Genomic DNA, 26,775 nt, shown 5'->3' on the forward strand with positions numbered 1-26,775 from the left:
GTCAAACCCAAGGTCTCTTTCATAATGAGAGCTCGTCATAGCTCAGCAGGTTAGATGGATTGCACCACCTGAGATGCCGTCCGCAACAGCGTCAATCCTTTCGACATGCTCGACATTCGTTCCGACTCAACAGGCCAAAGACATTCAGGACCATAACTCCCATGAGACAACCTCGTTAGGGTAGTGAACAAGCATCATGCGCTGGTATTCCAACATAGGTCCTCCATCAATCGGCTCTTCCAAAGGCTGAACCCACCCTCATCTGCCTATCCCCTACTAAGCTCGTCAATGATCCCAGGAAGAGCGTGTATTTTTTTTTCCTCTGACACGCTGGAGTCCCGTCTACTATGATCAAAAACCAAGTTCGGCACAGGTCTCTTTCGGGCCGAGGTCAACATGTCCTCTGCTGAAGATCCGTGGACAATCGATACCTGTACTGCAGTCAATGTAACCTGGATTTATTGGTTGGCAATTGATGGTCCAACAACGAAACAGTAACTCCTGGGGGCCGTAATCTAACGGACGTTTAAGGGGAATATACTTCCAGAGACACCAGCCTCTTTGACGCCCACCAACTTTCTAGTCGAGTAGGCTCCTATTCTACCACCCTCAAATCCGATATAGACCTCACAAGGCCTTTCCTTGGGCACCAAAGGCCTAGATTCACCAACCACTAAGCTACAGCAGTCATGGTCCAAGTAGCCCTCGAATACTATGAGGGCTAAGGCCACAGTAATGGTGACGGTAGCGTTGCAGCACATGAATGCAATGTTCCTAATTCCACTTCGCCGTTATCTTGCACTATACACAATACGTCAACCAAATTATATTGATATCCTAGCTCCCTTACATTGTTGCCGCATCTTGGAGAGACCTTTGGATCATCTTAAGCATAACACCGTGTTTAAGCGCAGGTTGATTGAGTATGGTCAATTTCATGGGCTGCAATAAGGATAGGTAGGTGGGAGGTCCATCATCTTTATATCTGTCGCAGTAGAGCGGAGCGAAGTAAACGTTGATACTGATTCCCCTGACATACATTAAGCATCCGTGGATATATTTCGGAGGGTCGCCTCAAATCCGTGATACCTTCTACAGCGAACACCCCAAACTGCGGTGTGTAAACCATGCCCTTCAGCTTTAATTCAAGGTCCTTGATCAAGCAATCCTTGCTTGATCGCACATGAACTCATACCAAGTGGCCGTGTTGTATAGGGCGGCAGATACTATAAACTTCATCGCATCGTACGAGCCTGCAGAAGGCATAGCAGTATAAAGCACGCCTGAGGACTTCCTGCAAATTTCCGTGTCCATAAGACTAGGCTGCCACTTAACGGAGATTCCGGAAGTGGAAGTGTTGCCGGCATAACTCGCAGAATTCCTGGTTGATTGTCGAGGGGTACCTACTACGGTGAAAGACGAAGCCCGACTTCATGCCCGTCGAAACTTGGGCAATATCAAAGTGCCTCGGTAGATCGCTTCAATGAAAGACGTTTTTTTTTAGCTGACTACAGCTGGCAAGGAGCACTCCAGGATAACCAAGCTATCACTGGAATCTTCTAAGCCCCAACTCTCGTGCCACCCTCCGTTACAATAACAACTCAAGAAATATGATGTCATGATACCTTGAGGTCAACATGCAGTCATTACCCCAGAAACCTGATACCTACCTAAGGTAGTGATCTACATACGGTAATAAACTCATTGCTACTGTAAGTTCTCCAGTGGCAATAACATCGGAATATTGGATGAAGTCCGACTCCGCGATGAAGCTTTGCGGGGCCGACTTTCGCAGATCTGCGGGAGGAAGAAGCTTATATTGGTGATATTCCATCGCCGAGGACTTATTACATGCGTACCTGCAGGCACAGCTACATATGTAGGTTAGGCTGCTAAGTCGTTGAGTTGTTAGCCTCATGCAAGATGGAAGACGTATCGAACAAAAGGCCTGGACGGCTGGTTTTAGATAACCAACCGCTCGCCCCTTGTCCTATTTGTAAGGATAACACTAAGCAGGTGGAACTATTGTATCTAGGTATAACTATCTGAATGTAATATTCTTTACTTTTAAATAATACCAGATACTTACCTGGGCAACTTCACGTAGGCAGAGACAGGACTACCTACGGTCAAGTTGATACTGAATGGACACCTATGTTTCATGTATATCCAAGAATCCCTCACTTCAAAATTGTATAATCACCCAAAATACATGTTCACCTGAGCTATAAGAAACTATGTATGCAAAAAGTCATGCGGTGCTGTTCTGCCGCAAAGCGAAGTACGGCATTCCGGAGCGAACATCGGCTCAGACGCGAATATCGGCCAAGTCGGCCTCTAACCATAGCGTAGCAAACAGCGTCTTTTCCCGCCGCCGCTGACCGCAAAGGCCCAGTACTAGTGTGCGCAGGATGGTAGTTGCAAGGTGCGAAATGCGAGGTTCGGATGTGGCCACGATGGAATACCTTTTCTTTTTCCAGCTATAAGTCCGACGTATGGGGAAACTGATCAGAACCTGTCTACCTAGGGGTTTCTATAAAGAATATAAAGAACGAGCCATCTCCATTGCTTGCTCAGATTTCATATTCCAATAGAGTCTCGTACATCAAGTCTTAGAAGTCATCTCTAAATCACCTCAGCCAATCCCCACCCCCCCTTTTCACTTATCTTGAGAATAACCCACCTAGTAGTACCTAGGTAAATAATAGAAAAAATGCCACTAATAACCAGCAACGACACCAACGACGGCAATGCCGCGTCGACCCCTCTATGCCACATCGTCACGCCCGTAGGCATGCTCGGGTACGGGCTCAACGAGGACGAGACGACCGACGCCCTGCGCCGCCTCGTCCCGACCGGGGTCCCCACCGCCATCATCCTCGACTCCGGCTCCACGGACAGCGGGCCCGACAAGCTCGCGCAGGGGATCATGGGCTCCCCACGCACAATGTACGCGCGCGACCTGCGGAAACTGGTCAAGCTCGTGCACGAGTTCCGCGTGCCGCTGCTCTTCAGCTCGGCCGGCGGCGACGGCGTCGACGCGCACGTGCGCGAGATCACGGCGGTGATCGAGGAGATCGCCAGCGAGGCGGGGAACGAGGCGTACGCGCTCAAGACCATCGGCATCTTCGCCAACATCGACAAGGCCGTCATCAAGCAGCGGCTCGCCGCGGGCAGGGTAAGCGGCTGCGGGACGTGCGTGCCGCAGCTGACCGAGGACGACGTGGACGCGGCGCCGTGGGTCGTCGCGCAGATGGGGCCCGAGCCGTTCGTCGACGCGATGCGCGCGAACCCGGACTTCGACGTCGTCGTCGGCGGGCGCGCCTACGACCCCGCCCCCTACGTCGCGTACTGCGCGTACGTCTCGGGCGCGAAGGCCGAGGACTGGGGCTCCCCCGAGACGCAGAGGATCTTCGGGGGGTTCACGCACATGGGCAAGATCCTGGAGTGCGGCGGGACGTGCGCGGAGCCCAAGTCGCACGGCGCGATCGCGACGGTGTACCGCGACGGCGGGTTTGTGATTTCGCCGCTGACGCCGTCGGCGCGGTGCACGCCGGTTTCGGTTGCCGCGCACACGATGTACGAGAAGACGCGGCCGGATATTCTGCACGGGCCTGGAGGGTACTTAGACTTGAACACGGCGACGTACGAGCAGCTCGAGGACAACAGGTCGATCAGGGTGGCGGGCAGCACGTTCCACTTCTCCCAGGAGAGCGGGCGGCCGTACCAGCTCAAGCTGGAGGCGGGGTGTATCATTGGCTACCGGTCCATGTTCTTGGGTAGCATTCGAGACCGTAAGGAACCGACCCCCTGCCCCTCCCCCCCTCCCTTTTTTAACGCCTCTTATTAAACCCCTTCTTAAAATGAAAGACTATTTTGTTTTTGCTAATTTACCTAATTATGGCACAGCAATCCTAATCCAGCAATTCGACTCCCTGACCAAGCTGGTCAAGGGGTACGTGAAGAGCCAGCACAGCCACGTCACCGTGGACTGGGACTTCGACTTCCACGTCTACGGGAAGCCGGAGGGCGGCGCAGACAACGCGCTAGTCACACAGGAGCAGCAGCAGCAGGCGAACGAGCTGTTTATCATTGGCGAGGCGCTGGCCCCGACGCAGGAGCTGGCGACGAGCATTGCGGCGACGGCTAGGATTGCTGTTATTGTGAGTCCTTGTTTTATTTATATCTTTATTTTTCTTCCCCCCCCCCCCCCCCCCCCCCTTATTTTTATATACCTATTTATGTATTTTAAACTACACCCCCTCCCCCGGTTTTTATAACTCCCACATATGCTTGTGATGTAACCTGCTAACAACCCACCAGCACGGCAGCTACCCCGGCCAAAAAGCCACCGCCGGCAACTTCGCCTTCGGCATCGGCGGCAAGACCGTCATCGAGCTAGGCCCTTGCTCCAAGTTCTGCGTGTACCACCTGATGGACCTGGACGAAGGGGAGGAGCATCTCACAGTATCCGACGACTCGGGCAAGAAGTTGCTCTTCAAGCAGAACGTGTCCCTGATCGGCAAGGGTGACCGATCCTCGCGTGCCGCTGCTGCTGCCGCTGCCCCTGTACTATTATCCCCCCCCACTGCGACCACGACGACCACCGCCGCTGATGCTGCAGCAGCTGCTCCAGCGAATGGCAACGCCGCGGCAACGAACGGCAACGGGGCCAACAAGCCGAACGGCGAAAAACTAGCCGCCACCTCCCCATCCCAATCCCCCCCCAAAACCCTCGGCGACCTCGCAAAAGTCGTGCGCTCGAAGAACTCGGGGCCCTACGAGATAACGCTGGACCTGATCTTCGAGTCGCGCAGCACGTACCTGCAAGTGCGCAAGTCCGGGCTGCTCTCGACGCGGGCCGTGGCCGCGGCGTACGGCATCGCGGAGGCGGACGTGATCTGGTGCGGGTTCTTCGACCCCGCGCAGGCGTTCAAGGCGACGATCCCGAGGACGACGAGGGAGGGGAGGAGGGTGGCGGGCGGCAGCTTCATGGAGAACGACGTGCATGGGTCCCAGAAGCATCTCCCGCTCGTGAGGCTGAGGTTGCCGCGGGAGTTGGTTGAGGCGCTTGGGTAGAGGGGAGAGGGGAGAGAGAGTCTTATGTACTTGTTTTGGTTTTTTTTTTGGTTTTGGGCTTGTACGGATGTGTATGGTATGCTCTATCGACAGTTTGCTTTGCTTTTTCAGGGGCGAGGGGGGAATACGCGGTAGGTACGGGGAGGAGTCGTTCAAGTGTAAATCATCCCCATAGGTAGCCATAGGTTTGGTTGCTCTTTTATATACCACCACCCACCCACACACGCACACATACGCCAATTGTATATTTATGATCTTCATTGTTTGTGTCTTCATTGCTTTCATTTTTTTTTTCCTGATAATCGAATCACGATCACCCCAACCCCGGCCCCGGCTGAAACTGCGGATCCGCCGGCAAGCTGAAGACGTCCCACGACGGATCGCCCCAGAACACGTTCGCGAACGCGAGGTCCGACGGCCACGGCTCCACGATCTGCGGCGTGATGCCGCTGCCGTACACGTCTGGGACCCCGTTGCTATTATTACTATTGTTGGCGTTATTACTACTACCATTACTCTGCTGCTGCTGCTGCTGCTGCTGCGCGTGCCCCGGCAAACTCCCCGGCGTCGTCGTCGTCGCTGCCGCCGTCCCCAGGACCTCGTGCTCGTGTATCTCCATCGAGTGTCCGCGCAGCGCGCGCGCCGTGTTGATGGCATCGAGCACGATGGACACGCCCATGCGGTCGCTGTGGGCCGGCTTGCCGCTCGCGGCGTCGTCGCCGCCGGCGGACGAGGGCGGCATCTGCGCCTGCTGCTTGCACAGCGTCTCGAACAGGCGCGCGACGCGCCCGTACTCGTCCATCGGCTGCGTGGCCAGCGTCTTGAAGATCGTGTGCGCCATGATCACGTGGTTGGCCGCCAGCTGCTGCTCCTCCGCGTTGGCGCAGTTGTTGAGCGAGAAGTACCGCAGCAGGAAGATGGTGGCGAAGGCGAGGCCGCGGAAGTAGTCTTTCGGCAGCGTGCGCTCGCGCTCGGTGATCGTTAGGAGGGCTTGTTGTTGTTGGTGTTGTTGCTGCTGCGCTTTGTCGGGGAGGCGCTCGTGGAAGCGCAGGTTGGCGAGGTGGATGACGCGCAGGGCGGCGGCGAGCCCGAGCTTGAGCAGGATCTCTTTGGAGCCGGTGCCGGAGCGGGAGCGCGTTATCACGAGCGTGTACACGTGCATCTTGACCACCGTCATGCTGAAGTCGGTCATGCTTGTCCAGCCGTCCGGGTACATGATCTTCAGGGCGTCGAGCTCGCCGTCGAGGAGCTGCGTGACGGAGGAGTCGACGACGCTGTCGTTGGAGTTGTGGGAGAGCACGTTGGTGAAGCCCGCTAAAGTCAGGAGCATCCTGATCTGCAGCGAGAACTCCCGCGGGATGTAGTGCTCGGCGAGGATGGTGCGGATGTTAGTAAGATCGGACGAGGTGTTGATCATCGGGGGGAGTCCGAGGTGCATGCTGAGGCTATTCAGGGGTATTTAGTTAGTATTGTATAGGTCACTAAAGCGATAAGAGAGGATATAAAAAAAATGAAGAAAAGATGGGGGAAAGGGGGACGATGACTTACGAGGTGCTAACGTAGAAACAACCAAGCCATGTATTCGTCCTCTCATGCGTGCTTCCAGATATGACTCCAAGGCTATAGAACGAAGGCGTAGCTCCCGCCCTGGGACTTGATCGATGCAAGCTCATGTACAAAGCCGCATTGATAGCGATCCCGCAGTACAGCCAACTCGGGTCCTCGCGTTGGTTGGTGACCGGCAAAGGCCACAGACAGAGAAATAGCAGCGCCTGGATTTTGCTCAGAGGAGCCGGCGCGCGCAGAGCCTCCGACCTGAGCATCTGCACGTACGGCTCGTGCAGTCGGATGAACAGGTTCTCGTCTGGGATCACTGGCGAGCGCTGAGCGATGATGATGAGGATGGTCCAGAACAGAAAGGTCTGGGAGTGGTAGATGGTTTTGAGGGATACTGGACCTAATATTGGGAGGTGAGGGTGAAAGTAGGTGGTGAATCTTGTAGATTAGTAGGTTAGCTAGAGATTGTAGAGATAGGTCGAGATCCTAGGGAGTAAGGTAGGGAGGGTTTTCCTTCTCACTCGGATGGCCAAAAACACTTACAATCGAAAGGCCTCTACTACTGTGCGTTTTTCTACTATGACGCCGGTGAGCTCGAAGGTCTCCAGCCCCATAAGCTCAAAATCATCTATCAAGATCGCGACGGACGGTTGCATCGCATTGCCAGATGAGTCTTGAGAGTGAGAGGTGTCCGGGTCCGGACTTGTTGTAGACCCTGCGCGCACATCTGATAATCTTTGATCGCGAAGTTCTCGCAACTCTCTCGACATGGCCTCCAGACGTCTATATATGAATCATCATTAGTTACGGAATGTGCTTAAGCTAACCATGATCACGATAGGTAGAGGGTGAGAATGACAGTGAAACTTCTGCATCGGAGAGATACAGAGAGACGGAGAGGGAAAGTAAGAACTAGATATAACGCACTTTCTAGCCGGCGTCCTTCGAAAGGACGGGTCAACTGTGCAGGTAAGATTCCTTGCCTGACACCTAGAACAAGGATTTGGAAATCTATCCTTCGAATCGCATCGTAGCTATTGGGGAGAGGGTTTGTCAGCCAAGCCATGACTACCATATAAGGTATGTGTATAAGGTAAGTATATATGACATGTAGGTATGAGTGAGCATATGAGAATGAATAGATAGATAGATAGATTTAGGTATATTATCTTACCTTTGATTGCTTGCATTCTGTGCATGTTTTGACGGGACGCACCCCAGGCCAACTAGGTGCACTTGACGCCATTGGCGATCGACATTTGATACTTATCACTTTTGGATATATATCCGTGTGTCGTCGTTGTCGTAGTAAATATCAGTTAACTAGTTCATAGTCTTTTTTTTTCTCTCTCTCTTCATACAAATACGATGAATACGGCCAGGACTTGGGTTTAGTTATACCGAAAAGCAAGGCAAAGAAACAGTTGCTTGGGCAATTCGATTGGCAGTTTGTGATGGAAAGAGATACAGTATTAATAAAACATGGAAATGAAAGTGCAGACACATGCCAAGCTCCAATATAGACGACTCTGATTCGCTGCACAGTTATCCCCATCCATCCCTCCTGTCAAGTGGTCGCGGTATTATATGGATTAGTACTATAATACCCAGGTGTACCCATCCTAGTGGAAATTCTTGGACTATAATCCGGAATAGCGTCTTAATCCCGGGTATCCAGGGTGGTCCCCGCCTGGAGGATGTTGGTTAGTAGGTTGACGATACGACGGGTTGAGGCGGAGCAGCGTCCAAAATTCATGGTCCCCTGCATATTGCTGCATATCGCTGCATATTTATTCTAGTATGCCTTCCTTGGCTTCTTTCTTGCAAAACTTGTGCGGCCCGGAACAGCTAGAAAAACCCCGGTGATCTGACTCCGTCCCGTCACTCTACTTACCTAGTACTTACTAGTAGTAGTATTAACTTATAACTACTTACTAACCTAACCTACTTGGTTATAGGACTGTACTATCTATAGCTTTTGATCAGCCCTACCAGCTGAGCGAGTCTCATAAATGCCGTTGGCTTAATAGATGCCCAGGTGGTGACGCGTTTGGATCGGACTTCTTCGTTAGCTAATGCGGCTGTGAAGTAATGAAAAGAGTAACATAGAAACAATAATAGAAAGAAAGAAAGAAAGAAGGAAAAAAGAAAAAAAGGAGAAAAAAGATGTCGGCCACATGTGAAATATACTACCTAGGTACGCTTATTCTTGCCTCGTTTCGTGCAAAATCATCCTCGGCATCGGCATCGACGCATATCCATAACCCATAACTAACATGGAGTTCCAGCATGCCGTATGCCGTGTCCTGTCTGTGCTGAAGGGCGGAGCTAGACTACAACATTCTAAATATGTTCTACGTACAGAAGTTGCATACAATAGTTACAACTTGCGAAGTAACCTTCCAATCCTCTTCCGCCCGCACTCAACGCGTGAGACACAAAGCTTTGGCCAGCGATCTATCTGTTTTTATGCCATCTTTTTTGATTCTCCATTCATTGCCTGCCGCAAGTATAGTTAAATGGAGGAGGCAGGGGCGTATATCCGCAAAAATAGGTGACGCGCCCAGCTGACTCTTTTTTCACGGTGGGCAGTACATAGTATTGTACGAAATTGAAAGAGAGGAACTCTTCCGCCTTTTCTCTTCAAGAGATGCCGAGGCTAGTATGCATCATTCAGAGAGATACGCGTACACGCAAGTGCGATAGTCATTCAATGCATTATCTCAAAGACTTAACAGATTTGGTACTTTTTTATACAGATATGTATCCTGAAACCTCAAATCCATCGTCGTTTCAACATCATATGTACGTTCCAACAAGGCAAGGAGGGTATGTATGACATGTGAATAGGCCGCGTAGAGTGGTGGGCTACCTACATGCATCCTAGGTACCTGCCTACCGCTCCACGACCTCTAATCGCGAGGCGCTCTGGTGTTTCTGTAAGAGAAGGCGTTGCGCACCCTCAGATCGACGCCTCCACTTTGCGTGCCCTGTCAAAAGGTGGGTTATTAGCCGCTGTGACCGTTTTGCAACGAATGTTTACCCATCTAAGGCAATGAAGTCTGGTATGTACTTACGCTGTTTGTGGCAAACGACCTGGAGTAGTAAGTGGTATACAGAGCGCAGTACTGCCCGATGGGCTGGCCGTCCCTGTATATTATGTAGGTCGTGAAGAAGCGGCAGATCTGCGGGCGCCCGAAGCGGGGCGGCCGGGACAGGTTGTTGGTGTTCTGTGCGTCGCAGGCTGCGGCGCATAGGGCGGGATCGAAGGGCACGCCTGTGAAGATCTTCGATCCGATGTAAGTGCCGCCTCTACCACCTCCTCTAGGACCCCCGGGTGGTCCACCTGGAGGGGGAGGGGGAGGAGGGGTGCTGGTGGAAGTAGGTGTGGACGAAGAACTACTACTTGAAGATGTCATGGAACTGCTGGTGGTGGTGGTGGTGGTCATACTCGAAGAGCCAGTACTTGTAGAACCAGTGGTGGTGGTAGTACTCCCAGAGGTGGTACTTGCAGTACTACTAGAACTAGAACTAGTACTAGTACTGGTTGTGCTCATGGTAGTTGTCGTGATATTGGTATCGGGGTCCGGTGCATCTACCGTATTGTTCCCTGTCGGCTCCCCGTCATAGCCAGGGACATCCGGCACCGCCGTCCGCGTGTATCCATTGGAGCCGGCGTATGCCACTTGGAATTGCACCAGAGTAGACCCATTGATGGTGGCCGAAAGCGCCGTAACATCGCCGCCCCAGAAAACGCACTTGATGTTCGTGGTGGAAGGCGGGTTCGCGCAGCCGGGTGCTGGCGCGACTATGGGATCCCGTTCAAAAAAGATGTTGAAGCCCAGGCAGCCGTTGAAGACGGTGTCGCACTGGACGCCGCAGCCGGCTGAGTCGTAGGAATCTATCGTGATGAAGCCAAGATACCCGTACGCTTCGCTCCGGTTCTGCAGGTTCACGAATGTCTCGTTGTACCCAGACGGGATCGGAGCCGCGCTGGCAATGGTGCCAAAGGCTTCGAGAGATAAGAACGCAGAGGCAGTGTCCGGAGTCGGCACAGGTCCATCACCGGTAGGATTGGGTTGACATGCCGTCTGACGAGGCACGATACCCCTGGTGGTGGTTGGCTCGGTCATCACAGGTAGCGGGCTTTCGGTAGCAGAGATTGTGGCCTCGGTCATGTTGTAACTGGTCGTGTCGGCAGTTGGCCCAATGGGTATGGAGACCGTCGTTGGACTGGGCACGACATCGACCAGCGATGTATCAATACCCTGGCGAGGTTCGAGTGGTCCTGCCAGGGCGAAAGCCACGAGGGCTTGGAAAACGACCACGGTTAATCCCATTTCCTCTCAACACTTTCAATATTCCAGGTATCGTCTGCGGGCATAGAACTATATCAAGTGCGATGACTTCCAGCAGCGGAAAGTCGGAAAGTGGAGGATGAGAGTGAAGGTGAAGGTGATAAGCCACCAAGGTTGATTAGTTGCCAGTACATCCTGTCGAATATATAAGATGATATTGATGAACTCACAAACATCTCGATCCTTATTTCATAGTTACAAAGCCTCCTTTTCATCTCACCATGACTTCACTGTTACTATCGCCTTACTTCACATGTTTCCTAGTTGAAGTTCCAAGCATCTCCACACGAGTCATTTTGAAATCCACTGAAATTTGGTTAACTCTCTTCATGGTCCACCTTTTCCATCACAATTTTTGTCCCTGGCTTGCCGTTGCAACTAAGTCGAAGACTAACTTGGTTGAACTGGCCCCCGAGTTATAGTATGAACCAGTTTTATGGGCGGGATAGATTCTGTGTATCGCGTCGCGGCCCATATCGAAGCCTTATGAAAGAAGCAAAGACGGGATGATGATAAGTGTCAATAGGAATTGAAGATATGTAGATTCCTGGTGTATCCTGAGCTATTATTATTGATACGAAGGGTCCCTGAATCCCCAATGATGAATTTTACCCCTCTGAGCATCTTCTTGGAGAGTTCGTGAGGGGCGTCGTCATAGGTACTCACACAAACCCTTAACTTAGTCGATATATACCTAATACGTGATCAAGATTCATTGGTTAAACCACTGCAGGAGAGTTCATGCTATTTCTCTCCCAATCCTGCAAAGTCGATGTGAGACGAATACTAACATGCCCGCACAATAATTTTCGCTTGTTCATGGCTTTGTGGTCCTAGAGGCTTCACAAAGCATATTCAATTTCACACGCACAGATATTATAAATGTGTTGACTACGAAGTCTACAATAAGTTCAGGATCTATTAACCCTCGATTATCTTTGTTAAATGAATGATTTGACATGATGTCTCACATATGGGAAAACGAGCTAGCTATATGTCAACTGTCAACACCTCCTTATGGGAAATATACCACAAGGGGCTTGTAAGATTTCGATTTAACAATATAGGTAGGTAGGTAGGTATATTTCTGCCTTTACAGCATGTAGTCGTAAATGTATCCACAAAACAGCCAACACCTCTTCAAACCTCGGTGATTTACTAAAGAATAGTTCCCTTTGAACGATAAGCTATGGCTGGGCTGGTTTCTTACTTAACTTCAGCTACTAAGCAGGTCAAACTACTCCTGTTTTTAGCATCAGAGTACCTAGATAATAGCTGAACTATGAGCTACTAGGTAGGCACAAGCAGCGTAACTTCGTATGAACCCCTGAACTATATACCTAGTTTCATAAGTCAGTCTGCTGCATTCTCCAATTGTTCAAGGGCAGTTCTGTTTAGACTTTCAGTTACAACATGACGAGAGCTCTCAGTCACACATACTTGGCAGCTAGTTAGTTACGCGACAACATCTTGAATATCACCTGGAAAGAATTCATATTGTGAAATATTTTATTAGCTTCTTGAAACAGAAAGGAGACCAAGCAAAAAAAAAAAAAAAAAAAAAAAAAAACAATTTGATTCGCATAATGGTGGTATTTGCTGAGCTACAAAGGCTTGAACCAACTAACCTAGGTAACTCTCTGACCGAGAAGACCTGGTTGTTTTATGACGAAACCCAGTCTTGCCCAAAAGACCATACCAGTGTCTCGGCGATAATAGATCGACAAAACCTTAAGATGCACCTATCTTTGGTGTGAGAAAAGGAGCAAACCGGCTCATGTAAAGACTATAGAAAAGACTTGATGATGTTATGTTATGGCTTGGCGGACTCAGCAAGTGAGACTTTCACATGTCCAATATTTTGGTAAGTAGTCGCAAGGGATTGCGCCGAAATGTGAATTGGGTCTCAAAGCATGACTAGCGAAACTTGTAGTTTATGGCGAGTCATGATATAAATTTCCGAAGCCTGTTTGAGTTTGGAACATAAGCGTATCTTCCGTCAGCATCGGTAATTAGGATGTCGAAGCTCAGATCGACCCCTTCACCCTGTCTCCCCCTGATTGAATGAGTAGAGCATTGGAGGAGTGGGACGATGCTGGAGCTGCAGATATGGGAGAAGATCTGGAAATGTGGAGCAGACGGAGCCTACAGAAGAAGAGGACCTCCGGTTTGGCAAGATACGGAATGCAACCAAGAAGAAGAGGGAAGGAAGAAAGCTTGCTTTATTCCTAACTACAATGGCGGAGTGCCAACATATGGCCATAAGGGCCATATGGCTCTAGTGGAGCCTAATGGTGCCTGAGGCACCTGCAACAAACTTAGATACATAATGAACCCCCCTATATAGTTGTTGTAGGAGGCATCTCCATAGTCTCGCTGTTCCTATGCCGCCTTATGGACTGAGCGAAGGGCGAGTGTTCGCGCATAACCGGGCCGTAGACGTAGACGAAGAAAGTCGCAACAACGAAGAACAAACTGACACCCGCGAGTACCGTGTTAGCCACCTGGAGACCGTATTCGAATGAGAATGCATTGTAATACGGTTCTGCGGCCCACGTCAACAGACCAGCCATGAGGTCGCGCGCAAAGCCATTTCCGCCTGTGGCTGAGGCCGAGTAGGGGCCGTAAGCCGCGACCATGTAATCAATAGTGGTCATGTATATGGTATAGTTAGCGACGCCAATGAATATGCAACCGATCATTGGGCCGATCCAATGTACAGCGGGAGTGCTCGTCCAAGCGAAAATCAGTAGCCCAATAGGGAGACACGGAGCAGTGTATAGCAGCCACCACAGTCGCGATTCGTATTGAGCGTGCTCACTGAGTGGGTACTTCAATCTCAGTGCCCGATTTCGATGGATGACGGGAATGAAGAGCAGATAGGCCAAAATGTACGCGAGCCCAATCGGGATAAATGCCTATAGAGCAGGTCAACAACCACAGATTTTCCAGAATAGGTTAAAAACCCCACGGTGACCACTTACGAGTCCTACTTGAACGTTGGAAAAGTTCCATAGCTTAAACACACGGCCAAAAGACTGTATTTGCATGAAGATCAAGGCATCGCTAAAGCCGGAAAGCGTAGAGAGTACTGATACAATCGGCTCCTTGACAAACATGTGAAATGGTCGAAGCCAGAGAGTGAAGAGTTCCCCTGGAACCAGATACTCCTTGAGAGATTTCGTTTCGGTTGGGCCAAAGATCTGGACTACCTCATTCTTTTCCTTGAGTCTGGTTTCTCGAATTTTCTTGGCATGCCGGTCGATGAGGACGCTGGAACGAGTCTCTGGGACGATGAGCATATGCAATACTTGGACAAAAACACCGAAGATGAGCTGAATCCAAACAGTCCATGTCCAGTGTAGATGTTCCTCGATGAACCCTCCTATAATGGGTCCAATTATGGATCCGCAGACGGATGAAAGGACAATGAATGCAAGTGGATGTTCCTGATGGGCCGTACCAAACATGTCTGCAACTACTCCTAGTGTGACACTACCGCCGGCGGAAAAAAGGCCACCAAAGACTCGCCCAATTATTATCGCAGGAAAATACCCAGATAACCGTGCCAGGCCGACAGGGATACAACAGAGGTTGACGAGGAAAAGCGACCCCTGGAGGACTGGTTTTCTCCCAAGCTCTTCGGACCAAGGCGCCCAACTAGAGAAAAGTGTCAGTTCACCGGGATTCTATATGATAGAAGGAGGTATTCGTACAGTTCACATCCAAAAGCATACATGACGAGAAACAATGCCGTCCCGCTGACTGCGGCTTGCGGGCTGACACCGAACTCCCGCACAATTCCATTTTGTCCGTTGGCGTAAAGAGAAGCGTTTAAGTTCACTGCATGAATGGTTAGAAATTGCCCTTTGAGGAGAGATTGGAGTCGCGAGTTTGAGCCACAAGGACCTTCACTAAACCTCCGCTACTTTGAATGAGTCGCAAAGTAGTCAGGAGAACACAATGATAAGGATTGGGGGTGAAGAGAAGCATTGTAGCTTCATAAAGGCTGCATACTAGAAGTTTGGACCAGAAATATGACTGTCAGAATCAGCCACTTTTTCCATGTTGGAAAAGCAAAGGCGAGAGCATCTGGGCAGTCGGCCTCGGTGAGGGAAGTGATGGGTACATCTGTTGGGACTAGTGCTGCTTCTTCGTGTGATATTGTGTGCTTAGGAGGAGATTCTTGCGAAGCGCCCGAATACGCCGACATGGGTTTGGGTGGAAGAGGAGAGCTTGTCGATCTGGGAGGTTCGCCTACCCGGGATTCCGTGGTTGAGATATCCATCTGTTTGTTGCCTGAGACGAGGGAAAAGGAAATCCGCACAAGATGGTGGTTAATAGAGACGAATTTATAGAGAAGACGGGGGAATGATAAGAGATGGGGAAAACGCACATATATCTCCCACGGACGTCTTAAGATTTGCTGACGATATGGGGATAAACTTATCCTATTTAAGATTTACCATTCAAGTGTTAAGGGCGTGTTAAGGGGAAAATAGGCCGCCACTTGAGGTAAACCGCCACCTGAGGTTCCGGTCCGGGGACATACATACATCTGTGCCTGGTCGTGTGACCACTATTAAGCCCACGGGAATGCCATCTCACATTACTAAACCGATGAGAAGGTCCATGTAGTTATTTAACATGTCCCTCATACAAATCGGTATAGACTCATGATATGGTGTGACCATAACATGGTATGGCGTCCTATCACGGCCATTCTAAGCAGGCCGGACATGAGTTGCGGGGGAATGCTCGGTTCCTGGACTGAGTTCAAGCGCTCGCAGTAGTGGCAGTCGGCCGGCCCGTTGGTAAAGGTAAATGTGAAGTGAGGGTCCGTGAGATGAGGTACTATGTTGAATAATATCTGGTAGCTTTTTTGATGGCGAGAAGAATATCATCTTGAATGTTTACTAGTCGAGAGTTCAATGAATGTTAGTAGAAATAAGATTGAATGATCAGATTAAGAAGATCTACGTAAAGGAAGTCATCTGGAAAGTAATCCCTAGTAGGAACTACTGTGCTAGGAACTACTGCACTACTACATAGGTAGGAACTACTGCACTACTACATAGGTAGGAACTACTGTACTAGGAACTAAACAAGGTAACTTCATGTAGCAGGCATTATACATGCAAGAACAGCATCCAAGGTTTAATAATGAAACCTTGGACTCGAACCCAAAATGATGGTTTTCAAGTTACAAGTTATAATTGGAATAGAGACCATGTGACAAGACTGATTTTAAAAGCAACCTTGACTGACCCCTTTTGATATTGAATCTTACATAAGCTCTGATGATTGCATTTAGGGCTTAACTAACTATGCACTTATCTTAGCATAACTATGTACTAGGTATTGTATTGTACTAAGCAGATAACTACTAACTATGCAGATGGCCCTGGCGTTTGTTCTTGCGCCACCCTGATGCTATTAATCAGCCACATAGTCATAGTTATAGCCACATTAGATAAGATTAGACTCTGTATATCTTAACTTTCCAATGCATCGCGACGCCATCAATCATCCACATTTTCCTATCAACTTTCAGGTGTAAGTACAAGTTACTGCTTGCTCAGGCGTTTGCCAACATCAATTCCATCACCATGCCTCCCCAGATAAAACAAGATCTAAATCGCTCCGGCTGGGAATCGACCGACTTCCCATCCGTATGTGAGAACTGTTTACCACCAAACCCATACGTCAAGATGCTCAAGGAAGACCACGGCGCCGAATGCAAGATCTGTACCCGACCATACACCATATTCTCCTGGGCTGCCGATCGCGCCCACGGTCGTAAGAAGCGCACAAACGTCTGCCTGACATGCGCTCGAATGAAGAACTGCTGCCAATGTTGCATGCTCGACCTACAGTTTGGCCTTCCCATCCAGCTACGCGATGCCGCCCTCAAGATGGTGGCCCCCGGCCCACAAAGCGAGGTCAACCGCGAATATTTTGCTCAGAATAACGAGAAGGCAATCGAGGAAGGACTGGGCACTGAAGAGTACGAGAAGACGGACGAGAAGGCGCGAGAGCTTCTGCGACGGCTGGCTACCAGCAAGCCTTACTTCAGAAAAGGGCGAGCGATTGAGGATGGAAGCGCTACAAGTAGTGGCCCGCAAGGAGGTAGCCCAGCGGTAGGAGCTGGCGTCGGAGGACCTGGACCGATACGAACACGCGACTCTAGAGCAGCCGCCGCTGTAGGCGTGGGCGCAAGGCAAGGAAGAAATAACAGGCCGTTCCCGAGCGCGTCTCAATTACCTCCAGGTCCCAAAGACTGGATCCCTCCCGCAGACAAGTCGATAATGAGCCTGTTCGTCACGGGCGTAGAGGATGACCTGCCCGAGTACAAGATCCGCGATTTTTTCAAGGAGCACGGCAAGATCAAGTCATTAATCTGCAGTCACATGTCACACTGCGCGTTCATCAACTATGAAACGAGAGAGGCTGCCGAGAAGGCCACGGAGGCGTGCCAGGGTCGAGCTGTGATTGCGGGGTGCCCGTTACGAGTACGATGGAGTTTGCCGAAAGCAATTGGAACCATGAATAAGGAGGAGAGAGCAACGATGGCGAGGGATGGACGATCGGCTTTCCCTAGTCAACGGAGAGGGCAAGCTGGACCTAGGGCGATTGAAGGAGCGCCGGCCCAAGGACAAGCAGGAGCTGCACAAGATGTCGAGGGCCTAGCGATGGTTGCACCCCCACCGGGTGCAGCAGACGTCAACTACGCAAGTCTTGCAGGAGATTAAAGCGCCACACAGCAGGCAAAAATTTGCATAGCATAGGCGGCGTTCCGGTATTATACTGAAAAAAAAAATTGCTTTAGCTGAGAGGATATCACTTGTGTTGCTTGGTCACTTGATAATGGTACACGGCGGGTGTTATGTTATAATACAATGCTTTACGAATTTTAACCCATCAATCCGTATCATGTATCACAGCACTTCTTTCCGTCAATCTTGACTTTCTGGCCTCCCGGGAGTTTTACTGTGTCGTTGTCTCCACGCTCTGTATCTTCGTGTATTCGCAGCTCTATGCTTGGTTAGAAAGTGAAATACTTATGGTTGACGATTAGGACACACTATATAATTCTCCCTCTTTCTTCCCTTGCACGATATTATGCCGTATTATCTTAGCGACGTCTTGGGCGTGCTCGATGGCGCTCGATACTTCGGGACTCGAAGGTTCTAAGGTAGCATTTTCTCGGAATCTGTTTCGTATTTGATCGCGCGCAGCGTTCAAGACTCGCTCGTCACCTAAAGCACCATGTGGTCAATAGGTATTCATTGCTTCCTACCTATCATTATTGGTTTCATGAAGCTGTACCTTTAAAAGCTAGGCCCGTTACTCGGAATAGATTTCTGTAAGTTCGTAGAGCCACTGCCATTCTCTCCTGCGGTTCGAACGTTCGAATATGATGAAGGCTAGTTGAACAGTGGAGATTGGATATATATTCAAGAAGGAGCCGTAAATCTCCTTCGATGTTCAAATGTTGATTATTCAGCTTGTATAATAAGAAAGAGTCTGGATGGAGCATGTGAAGTTCCAATCATTGATCTGCACAGTGAAGAAAATCATTTGTGGCTTGAGTGCAATGTGGCTAAGGTGACAAGGCACTGGCGCTATAAATAGATAAAATAGATATGTAGGTTACGGAGGACGCTTTCAAAATATTTTTCCATAGGACATCCCTGTCAGGAAAAATCTGCCAGCTGGAAGGCTAGATCGCTCACCAGCTGGCTGTCACCTTCTAGGCCCCCCTATGGAAAAATATTCTGAAAGCGTCCTCCGTAGTTATGTACATATACCTTCCTTCCAGTCCTTATAATTCCTTATCTTATCTGCCGCCGCTAAGAATTATGAAATCAGAAGCTTAAAAAATAAAAAAAATAAAAAACAACCCCACGTTATTTTCTTCCTCTCAAAACCCACAAGCCTAACTGTTCCCTACATAGATAGCGACAATGGCTACGGTAACACTCGTAAAACGTCCGCTGCCTGTCCTGCCGGAAGGCTGGACGGCAGAGAAGGATTTCAAACCTATTGGTTCTATTACCGCTTCTACTCAACGCACAATCGAGCCTGTTGGCCCTCATTTCCTTGCTCACGCCCGCCGTGCTCGCCATAAGCGCACATTCTCCGAGGATGATCGAATTCAAGCCCAAGAAAGTGCCAAGAAGATCGAGAAGGACGATGAGAGCGATGTCAGCGAACCCGAAGATCCTATGATGCTTCAGCGGGAAGCCAAGGATTGGAAGGTAAGAAAATTAATTCCGCTACCTACGAGCCAATATTCAATTTTATATACGGCTTACTAATACACCCACTTTCAGTCGCAAGATCACTACCAAGTCCTCGGTCTATCCAAGTACCGCTGGAAGGCAACCGAGGACCAAATCAAGCGCGCCCACCGCAAGAAGGTCCTAAAGCATCATCCCGACAAGCGAGCAGCCCAAGGCGGCACCGAAGATGACAACTTCTTCAAGTGCATCCAGAAGGCCACCGAGGTTCTCCTCGACCCCGTCAAGCGCCGGCAATTTGACTCAGTCGACGAGAAGGCCGATGTTGACCCGCCCAGCAAGAAGGATTTAACCAAGGGCAACTCCTATAAGCTCTGGAGCCGCGTCTTCAAGTCGGAAGCCCGCTTCTCAAAGCAACAGCCCGTACCTACCTTCGGAGACGAGAAGTCTAGCAAGGAAGATGTGGAGAACTTCTACAACTTCTGGTATAACTTCGACTCATGGCGCTCCTTCGAGTATCTCGACGAGGATGTACCTGATGACAACGAGAACCGCGACCAGAAGCGACATATGGAGCGCAAGAATGCCAACGCGCGCAAAAAGAAGAAGGCCGAAGACAACGCCCGTCTGCGCAAGCTCCTAGATGACTGCTCCGCCAGCGACGAGCGCATCAAGCGCTTCCGCCAGGAGGCCAACGCCGCCAAGAACAAGAAGCGCCTCGACAAGGAAGCTGCCGAGAAGAAAGCCAAGGAAGACGCGCGCCTAAAGAAGGAAGCCGAGGAGAAGGCCGCCAAGGAGGCGGAAGAAAAAGCCAAGGCCGACCGCGAAGCCAACAAGAAGGCCAAGGAGGCCGCCAAGACCGCCGTCAAGAAGAACAAGCGCGTGCTCCGCTCCTCTGTCAAGGACGCCAACTACTTCGCGTCCGGTGACGCCTCCCCCGCCCAGATCGACGCCGTCCTCAACGATGTCGAGCTCGTGCAGGGCAAAATCGACCCTGAGCAGATCGCCGCGCTGGCCGGGAAGCTGAACGGCCTCAAGGTCGCCGACGAGATCAAGGGCGTCTGGAGCGAGGAGGTCAAGCGCCTCGTTGACGCTGGCAAGATCAAGGAGGGTGAGGTCAAGGCCTTGCTATAGGCGTCCGTGGGTGATGATTACCTAATGCTATTATCCCTACAAACAGGAACAAGAATAGAAACGGACGGACGAACTTTCCTACCTAATCTACCTACCTACCTAACTATACCTAGAAAGATAGATATATTTAAGGGGAAAGGTAGATTTCAAATGAGTTCCCTACACAAACACAAACACAAACACTCATGAGAAGGGATAGGAGAAGGAGAAGGTTGGGTTGGGTTAGGTCAGATAGCAGGCTTACAGGCTTACTTGAGGCAAGCAGGCAAACAAACCATATAGATGGAAATGCTACTACATACCTAGGCACCTGGTACGAAGGCCTCTTGTGCCAGAACTAGAACCAGAACAAAATCCTAGATCTGTTATTATCTACCTACTTTATGTGCTTATGCTTATGCTCATTGATGCTACTCGTGATTATCCCTTCATCGTGATGTTTAAATAAGGTAGGAGGTACGTAGGTTACAGGTTTACCTGGTTGTATTAAAATTCACCATTAACTTCAACTCATGTAAGTCCCTAGGTTAGGTTAGTTAACAAGGAAAAGAATCTTAATTTAGTTCTCACCTACCCTAAAGGTAGGTTAGAGCAAGCATTCGATCTGAATTCAATCTGAATTCAATCTGATCTGGGGTATCTCAAAAGACTTCAAAATGAAACCTGCCCAACCTAACTTAAGCAGAAAGTTGGCCATATACCTACTAGGTAGTAGCCCACCGTCAACAACTTACATCGCAGCATCCATTACTTATCCTTTCCTTTCCTGATTTTCCTCAACTCTCATTAAAGGCAAAAGGCAATGACCGACCCAACTACCTAGTAGGTAGATAAGTCATTCGTCCTTCCGGCTTACTCTCTTTCCCCCTCTCTTGTCAGCAGGCCAACCATATTATATAACCCCACCACTGAAACTGAAATCGTGAGGCTTCCCTAGCCCTTAGCATATCCTTCCCGCCTATTCTTCATACCGTGACCGAGCTGATGTACCTAATAGCGATAAGCTGGGCACCTAGGTAAATACCAAAACTCAAATGTCAGCGCAAGTAATAGTAATAGTACCCAGTAGTCAGATGTGCTTACCACCTACCTATTGTTGGGCCTGGGTTGGTTCCGACTCTGCTGCAGAGCCCGACCGCGTATCATCCTTATCCTGGAGGCACTTCCACGAGACATACTCCTCTTCATTTTCGATGATCACGTCCATCTCAGACGACCGTTCGCGGTAAAACCTGACCCCGCCGCGCACTATGCACCCTTCATCATAGCGGAGAGGCCAGTGGAACGGCTGCGTTGGTCCATACTCCGCGAGCTTGAACTTCTTCGACACTCGCCTGAAGCCGTCCGGGCTCTTCTTCACAAGATGTAACAGATCCTCGTGTGTAGTGGCAGCTTTCTGTAGAATGGCGTTCTCTTCGTCGGTCAATTCTGGGCAAGCTGCCGTCATGAGGCATGATCTCCAGCTATCACGCGCGTCGTCCCGATCGGATATCTTGCATGTAAACGAGGTTGTGTTTTCGTCCACCCATCGTAAGTAGTCGGGAGACGCTATTCTTGGTTGAAGCAGTGGGCCCCCGACAACAGCAGTAAGCTGCTTCAGGGAAGAAGGCGTCAGTCGTCCCGGGCCTGCTAGGATGTGCCCGAATAGCCTGACCGTAGATGAAAAGGTTACAAAAGGAAAAGCTAGCTTCTCCATTTTGAAATATGTCCCGGGAATTACCGAGAAGGGTCGGCTGGATAGGTTGTGTACTTCGCCATGCTCTTCGACGAGGCTAAAGCACACCGTCACGGAACGTAGGTGTCTAAATGTGGCCAAAACATCGCTGAGACCATCCGCTAGAGCGTTGGCTCGGTATACATCAATCTTTAGTTCCTCGAGATGAGGACAGTTATCGCGAATAACCCTAAGACCTTTGGTATGGATAGCTGACTTTGACCACGTAGGACTCTGGCATTTGCCAAATAAATCCTCATGCAGGTGAAGTACACGGAGACTTTCCCCGTGTCTGTGTAGACCTTGCAAGCCAATCGTTCTTAGGCTTCCGACCTTGATACTCTCAAGGAAACTCGGCACTTGTAGGAAGAAACTCCGTGTTGCCCTTCTGGCTTCAAACGGGGATGTAATCTGCACCTCCTTCAGAGATGTCCAAGTGCGTATGGGTCTCGCCAAGTATTTGACATCGTGGGCGCGCAACTTTGTCATCCGTGACCAGTCAAAACTTTGAGCCCAGTACAGTTCCTCGTTATCTTGACGATTTGGAATTACGTGACTACCATCTCCCAGCCGGAGATGCCCACGCCAAGAGTAATCGAGTATCTCTAATGATTCGAGCGCTGGAGGTCGCTCGCCGGAACGGAAGCCAAAGCCGAGGTCTTGGCGTTGTTCTTCACGCCGGAGGCTAGCCATGGAAATGCATAGCCGAAGGTGGCGAAGATTAAGACACGTGAGCAGGACGTCTCTTAGGGGTTTGGTCACTCGAATGCAATCAACCGCGAGCGTAGGTTCATGGACCACATCCAAGGAAACCAGGTTGAGGTTGCCATTCAAGAGCTGAATGGACTCCGAGTTCGCAAACGGATTCGTGCCGTCTAGCTTAAGGTGTATTCGAAGATGGGGCCGCTTGCTTAAGGCATCGAATAAGCCGCTTTGAAAATGTGCGCGGCAGAATTCTAGTCGTATGTCTCGCAAGCCGGTGGTTTTCGACAGAGCATCACAGATAGCACCGGATGAGACGTCAAGCCAATCACATGACTCAAGATTGATGGCTCGGATGGCACGCCACCGATTACTGCGATCAATGCGTTCAAGAGCTGGGAGAAGGGTGGGTGGGTTGAATGTTTGGTTGCGATGGAGGGCGTACAAGGTCAAGTCATGGAATATTGGGTTGACGGTCAGGAGTGAAGAGGCGGTTTGGGGACTAGAGTCGCAGACTAGGCGGATGATATCGGCCAGAACCTCCTTTGGTACAGTTTGTATAGGAGCCATATTGCCAGCCATATTGCCGAACTGAATAAGGCGACGGTTGTGGATACTATGTATCGGCGCGTTATTATATCGCGGGTTGAGTATTGGCAACATGTTCATGTATTAACCTAGGTAGGTATGGTAGTACATCACTGTACATGAGATATGTGTATGAAGATGAAAGAATACTAAGTACTTATGTACTTAAATAAATCTAGGTAGGCTAACGTTATATACCAACGTTATGTACCTGCGGTATCAATAACGTGTGAATAGAGCATGAATAGTAAAAAAGTAAGAAGGTGCTTGGGTAGGCGTACCACTATGTACCTAACCTAGTACCCATCAGGGGCATATTGCCTTATATAAATAAATCACTCTATGTTCATTAAGTAGGTACATCCTCACCCCTTGATTCCAGAGGCAGAGTTAGACTACAGCAAGCAAGTTATATCTCTTTATCATGGCAAACTTGAATAAGATGCCTACAAATATACCTAGTTTAGTTTGAATACGCCTGGCCAGAGTTTCCAAGGTATGAGAGACTAGAATATGGAATAGGATGATGAGCACGATGACCAAGACCAATATAATATCCCCTGTTATTACTGTATGAAATGTCATTGCGAAGTTTGTTTCTATTCACGTAGCTTAAGATGACTAATAGAGTACTATAATCTGTCTGAAGAGTTGTCAGAATTCTACGAAGATAGGAATGTGATCTATTCTATTAAAATGCTAACCTAGGTAGCTATAGTTACCGGCACAACGAGATGTCACGCAGGAGACATAGAAAGCTTTACAGCCCTGGAACACTACTAGGTATTCTACAGATCGTTACATAGGCACTTTGAAAATTGTACACTTGTGGATTTGTGTAAAATCACGGGATCTATACTTAGGTGCCTCAGGTAGCTCTAGGAGACGGAATATGATTCTACAGGATCAGTGCCAGGTGGGTCTTGGGAGAAATCAGAATCAAGATGTTAGGTACCAAGGTACGTAAAGGTTGAAGGGGAAAAATTGTATTAATCGAGGTTAAAATGCGTCAATGGTAGAGGGTGGTTTGGGGGGCCTGATTTACCTGATCCGGTAAAGACGATTGGTTGATTTGATGTTGTCCGGGTTGATATCTACCTTTTTTTCCATTTTCGATCCTGATCCTCGTTTCTCATTGGCTGATGGGTTGCCATTTAAATCAGGTCGAAATAAATATGTCGATATATGCTCTATAAGCACTGATTCTAGGAAAAAAGAACAATGGAAATAAACATGAACAGTGCAAAAATGGCTCAAATAGGACTAGAATCAGCGATTTAGAGTTTGATGTGGGTACACGGGGTCTATTTTCTAAGAAAAATACTGTATTTTTGGGCCAATCAAATAATTGTGAAGCAATTCTCAACCTCGTCGCCTGGGTGGTGCCTCAGGCAAAAATCGTCACCCACCACGCCAAAATTTGATTTTGCACAATCAGTAAACCCCAAACCACGACTATATAAAGATCCCGTTCTTCCCAGCTTTCCTTTCCAACTTTCTTCTTTCAATAATTCTGCAGTTTCTTTTCGCCAGCTGCACTCGACTGCCCAGGACCTGGACCTTCGGATACCACCAACACCACTGGATACTACCACCACCTTGGACCTTGGACTGGACTCCCACTTTGAGACTTAGGCAAGTGCCTTAGTACTCTTTTTTTTTCTATTTTCTATTTTCTATTTTCTATTTTCTTTTTTCTACCTTCCACCTTCCATCTCTCACCTTATATTTTTCATCTTCCATCTTCCATCTTCTTATTCTCTACCATCTCCCACCTTCAACCTTCTACCTTCCGTCTTCCATCTTATACTTCTTATCTCCCACCTTCCATCTCCCACCTTCCATCTACCATCTACCATCTCCTACTTTTCACCTTCTACCTTCTACCTTCTATCTTGCTTCCATCATCCATCTTATATTTTTATCTTCCCTCTTCCAACCTCCAACCTCCAACCTCCCACCTCCCACCTCCCCTTCCCTCTTTCTTCTATCTTCCCGTTCCTCCCCCCTCCCTTTTCTTTTCCATATTCAATCCGACACACCACCATCGGTAAACATCGACTCCAGAGACTCAATGTAAGTACCTTCTCACCTTCTCCTATCCCTCATCTACTTCTCTTTTTTTTTTCAATTGAGCTAACACTTTTTTCAGATGACCCTTCGGGATTCCTGGGGGGTCTTATTGTTTAAGGGGACGCTTGAGGAACGATTAGTACTTGGGACCACCCCTACTTACGAATTCCCTCGGAACGTTTAGTACTCTCGGGGAAAAGCAAGTACAGGGCCAGTAGTTTTTAGGGGCCCCAACGAACATTCAGTATTTGGTCAGTAGTTGGAAGACCCGTCTGCGAGTTCGATTGTTTTTCCGATGGTTGGACTTTTCTTTTTCTCCAGGTACGTACAACTGACCCAATCCATCTCCAATCCTTTCCCTTCTTTCTTTTTTTGTTTTCCTTTTCACATTCAATCTTGAATCTTTACCTCACAACTTTTTTCTTAGGATCCGACACCGGCTCGACAACAACCAAACCCAACGATAACCAAACTCAATGACAAACCAACTCAACGACAACCCGACAACCCGATGACCCGACCGAGAATACCCCCTTCCCAACAGGCGGTTCACCGAGGTAATTGGCAGCCTTGGCTCTTGGACCTCGAGCTTGCCCCCGCTTGAATCTCCTCTTAGTTGGCAAGGTCAAAAAAATCTCTTTTCTGGCCTTGCCATCTATTGGGTTGGGGGTTACCGATACCCTCACCTCGAGAGCACAACACACACCCCCCTCGCTCTAGTCAAACCGATGCCAGTCGAACCCCTTTACTCGACTGAGGGTTCTTCACGACAGGTAATTTCGGCTCGGCCATTGGTCCCTGGACCTTCGCAGGAGGCAGACGAAGTGATAGGAGCAGGGAAGTTGAAAAAGAAAAAAATCCAAAAAAATACCGACGGCGCGTGTCATCTGGCTAGTGCGATTTAGGGACGACGCCAACGTGGTTAGGAAGGTACGTCCGGGTACACTTTACAGCATCGAGCTGGCCATAAAAAACGTTGGGGTTATCGGCCGACTCGGGAGATCGCCCCCCTCTCTTTGGGGAGGGGGGCTTTTACCTGGGCTATGGGTTGCCTTCGGGCTTCTCGCAGGTCGTGTGTATTGGCCTGGTGGTAGTACCTAGACATACCGTCCCCTTGGAGCGCGAGGGGTTCCCGGCGGGCTCACGGGGAGGATGGAGTGGGCCCTGCTTACATTACATGTCAGACCCCGATGCCGCGGTACCTAGTTAACACACCGATCCGAGTGGCGCTTCTCGTCCTTTCACGACTAGGCGAGATGAAAAGGTTTCTAGGACGGGAAATGAAACCCCGTTAGCCAGCTGCTCTATCCAGGGGGGCAGCTGGTGA

At 49.5% G+C, this 26,775-nt stretch overlaps 8 protein-coding genes across 8 annotated transcripts; 3 read left to right on the top strand and 5 right to left on the bottom strand.

Annotated features, from left to right (window-relative positions):
- Nucleotides 1-2,713: 2,713 nt before the first annotated feature.
- GGS25DRAFT_524966 (uncharacterized protein) lies at nucleotides 2,714-5,079 on the top strand (the record flags this gene model as incomplete). Its single annotated transcript, XM_049264706.1, has 3 exons — nucleotides 2,714-3,794; nucleotides 3,910-4,163; nucleotides 4,324-5,079. The coding sequence occupies 3 exons, from the start codon at nucleotides 2,714-2,716 to the stop codon at nucleotides 5,077-5,079; spliced, it is 2,091 nt and encodes a 696-aa protein (XP_049114237.1).
- Nucleotides 5,054-8,011, bottom strand: GGS25DRAFT_430856 (fungal-specific transcription factor domain-containing protein). The gene is made up of 5 exons (XM_049258657.1): nucleotides 7,811-8,011; nucleotides 7,564-7,670; nucleotides 7,180-7,419; nucleotides 6,628-7,074; nucleotides 5,054-6,524 (listed from the first exon to the last, which is right to left on the bottom strand). Exons 1-5 carry the CDS (start codon nucleotides 7,880-7,882, stop codon nucleotides 5,393-5,395), a joined length of 1,998 nt encoding a protein of 665 aa, XP_049114238.1. The 5' UTR covers nucleotides 7,883-8,011; the 3' UTR covers nucleotides 5,054-5,392.
- A 1,537-nt stretch (nucleotides 8,012-9,548) lies between these two features.
- On the bottom strand, nucleotides 9,549-10,976 carry GGS25DRAFT_524968 (uncharacterized protein; the record flags this gene model as incomplete). The annotated part of the gene is made up of 2 exons (XM_049264707.1): nucleotides 9,549-9,626; nucleotides 9,714-10,976. The coding sequence occupies 2 exons, from the start codon at nucleotides 10,974-10,976 to the stop codon at nucleotides 9,549-9,551; spliced, it is 1,341 nt and encodes a 446-aa protein (XP_049114239.1).
- Nucleotides 10,977-13,221: 2,245 nt separating this feature from the next.
- Nucleotides 13,222-15,553, bottom strand: GGS25DRAFT_505159 (major facilitator superfamily domain-containing protein). The gene is made up of 4 exons (XM_049262191.1): nucleotides 15,012-15,553; nucleotides 14,711-14,837; nucleotides 13,979-14,654; nucleotides 13,222-13,912 (listed from the first exon to the last, which is right to left on the bottom strand). Exons 1-4 carry the CDS (start codon nucleotides 15,280-15,282, stop codon nucleotides 13,334-13,336), a joined length of 1,653 nt encoding a protein of 550 aa, XP_049114240.1. The 5' UTR covers nucleotides 15,283-15,553; the 3' UTR covers nucleotides 13,222-13,333.
- Nucleotides 15,554-16,477: 924 nt separating this feature from the next.
- Nucleotides 16,478-18,028, top strand: GGS25DRAFT_430955 (RNA recognition domain-containing protein). Its single transcript, XM_049258658.1, has one exon. It carries the CDS (start codon nucleotides 16,604-16,606, stop codon nucleotides 17,744-17,746), a length of 1,143 nt encoding a protein of 380 aa, XP_049114241.1. The 5' UTR covers nucleotides 16,478-16,603; the 3' UTR covers nucleotides 17,747-18,028.
- Nucleotides 17,926-18,384, bottom strand: GGS25DRAFT_524971 (uncharacterized protein; the record flags this gene model as incomplete). The annotated part of the gene is made up of 3 exons (XM_049264708.1): nucleotides 17,926-18,029; nucleotides 18,080-18,253; nucleotides 18,324-18,384. 3 exons carry the CDS (start codon nucleotides 18,382-18,384, stop codon nucleotides 17,926-17,928), a joined length of 339 nt encoding a protein of 112 aa, XP_049114242.1.
- Nucleotides 18,385-18,683: 299 nt separating this feature from the next.
- Nucleotides 18,684-20,763, top strand: GGS25DRAFT_505166 (DnaJ domain-containing protein). The gene is made up of 2 exons (XM_049262192.1): nucleotides 18,684-19,255; nucleotides 19,331-20,763. Exons 1-2 carry the CDS (start codon nucleotides 18,962-18,964, stop codon nucleotides 20,369-20,371), a joined length of 1,335 nt encoding a protein of 444 aa, XP_049114243.1. The 5' UTR covers nucleotides 18,684-18,961; the 3' UTR covers nucleotides 20,372-20,763.
- A 193-nt stretch (nucleotides 20,764-20,956) lies between these two features.
- On the bottom strand, nucleotides 20,957-23,559 carry GGS25DRAFT_505169 (uncharacterized protein). Its single transcript, XM_049262193.1, has 3 exons — nucleotides 21,438-23,559; nucleotides 21,369-21,387; nucleotides 20,957-21,293 (listed from the first exon to the last, which is right to left on the bottom strand). Exon 1 carries the CDS (start codon nucleotides 23,454-23,456, stop codon nucleotides 21,462-21,464), a length of 1,995 nt encoding a protein of 664 aa, XP_049114244.1. The 5' UTR covers nucleotides 23,457-23,559; the 3' UTR covers nucleotides 20,957-21,293; nucleotides 21,369-21,387; nucleotides 21,438-21,461.
- Between the last annotated feature and the right edge of the window lie 3,216 nt (nucleotides 23,560-26,775).

This window comes from Hypoxylon fragiforme, assembly GCF_022984875.1.
Source record: "Hypoxylon fragiforme strain CBS 206.31 chromosome Unknown GGS25scaffold_8, whole genome shotgun sequence".
Lineage (NCBI taxonomy): Eukaryota > Fungi > Ascomycota > Sordariomycetes > Xylariales > Hypoxylaceae > Hypoxylon > Hypoxylon fragiforme.

Excerpts from the sequence above, each read along its gene's own strand:
- GGS25DRAFT_505166 (XM_049262192.1), top strand. The coding sequence starts at position 18,962 with ATGGCTACGGTAACACTCGTAAAACGTCCGCTGCCTGTCCTGCCGGAA. Across the intron at positions 19,256-19,330 it reads GGGAAGCCAAGGATTGGAAG|TCGCAAGATCACTACCAAGT; the intron begins GTAAGAAAATTA and ends ACCCACTTTCAG.
- GGS25DRAFT_505159 (XM_049262191.1), bottom strand. The coding sequence starts at position 15,282 with ATGGATATCTCAACCACGGAATCCCGGGTAGGCGAACCTCCCAGATCG. Across the intron at positions 14,838-15,011 it reads ATTTCTGGTCCAAACTTCTA|TGAACTTAAACGCTTCTCTT; the intron begins GTATGCAGCCTT and ends CCATTCATGCAG. Across the intron at positions 13,913-13,978 it reads CCAACGTTCAAGTAGGACTC|GCATTTATCCCGATTGGGCT; the intron begins GTAAGTGGTCAC and ends CCTGCTCTATAG.
- GGS25DRAFT_505169 (XM_049262193.1), bottom strand. The coding sequence starts at position 23,456 with ATGAACATGTTGCCAATACTCAACCCGCGATATAATAACGCGCCGATA.
- GGS25DRAFT_430955 (XM_049258658.1), top strand. The coding sequence starts at position 16,604 with ATGCCTCCCCAGATAAAACAAGATCTAAATCGCTCCGGCTGGGAATCG.
- GGS25DRAFT_430856 (XM_049258657.1), bottom strand. The coding sequence starts at position 7,882 with ATGGCGTCAAGTGCACCTAGTTGGCCTGGGGTGCGTCCCGTCAAAACA. Across the intron at positions 7,671-7,810 it reads CAGAATGCAAGCAATCAAAG|CTACGATGCGATTCGAAGGA; the intron begins GTAAGATAATAT and ends TCTCCCCAATAG. Across the intron at positions 6,525-6,627 it reads TGTTTCTACGTTAGCACCTC|CCTCAGCATGCACCTCGGAC; the intron begins GTAAGTCATCGT and ends ACCCCTGAATAG.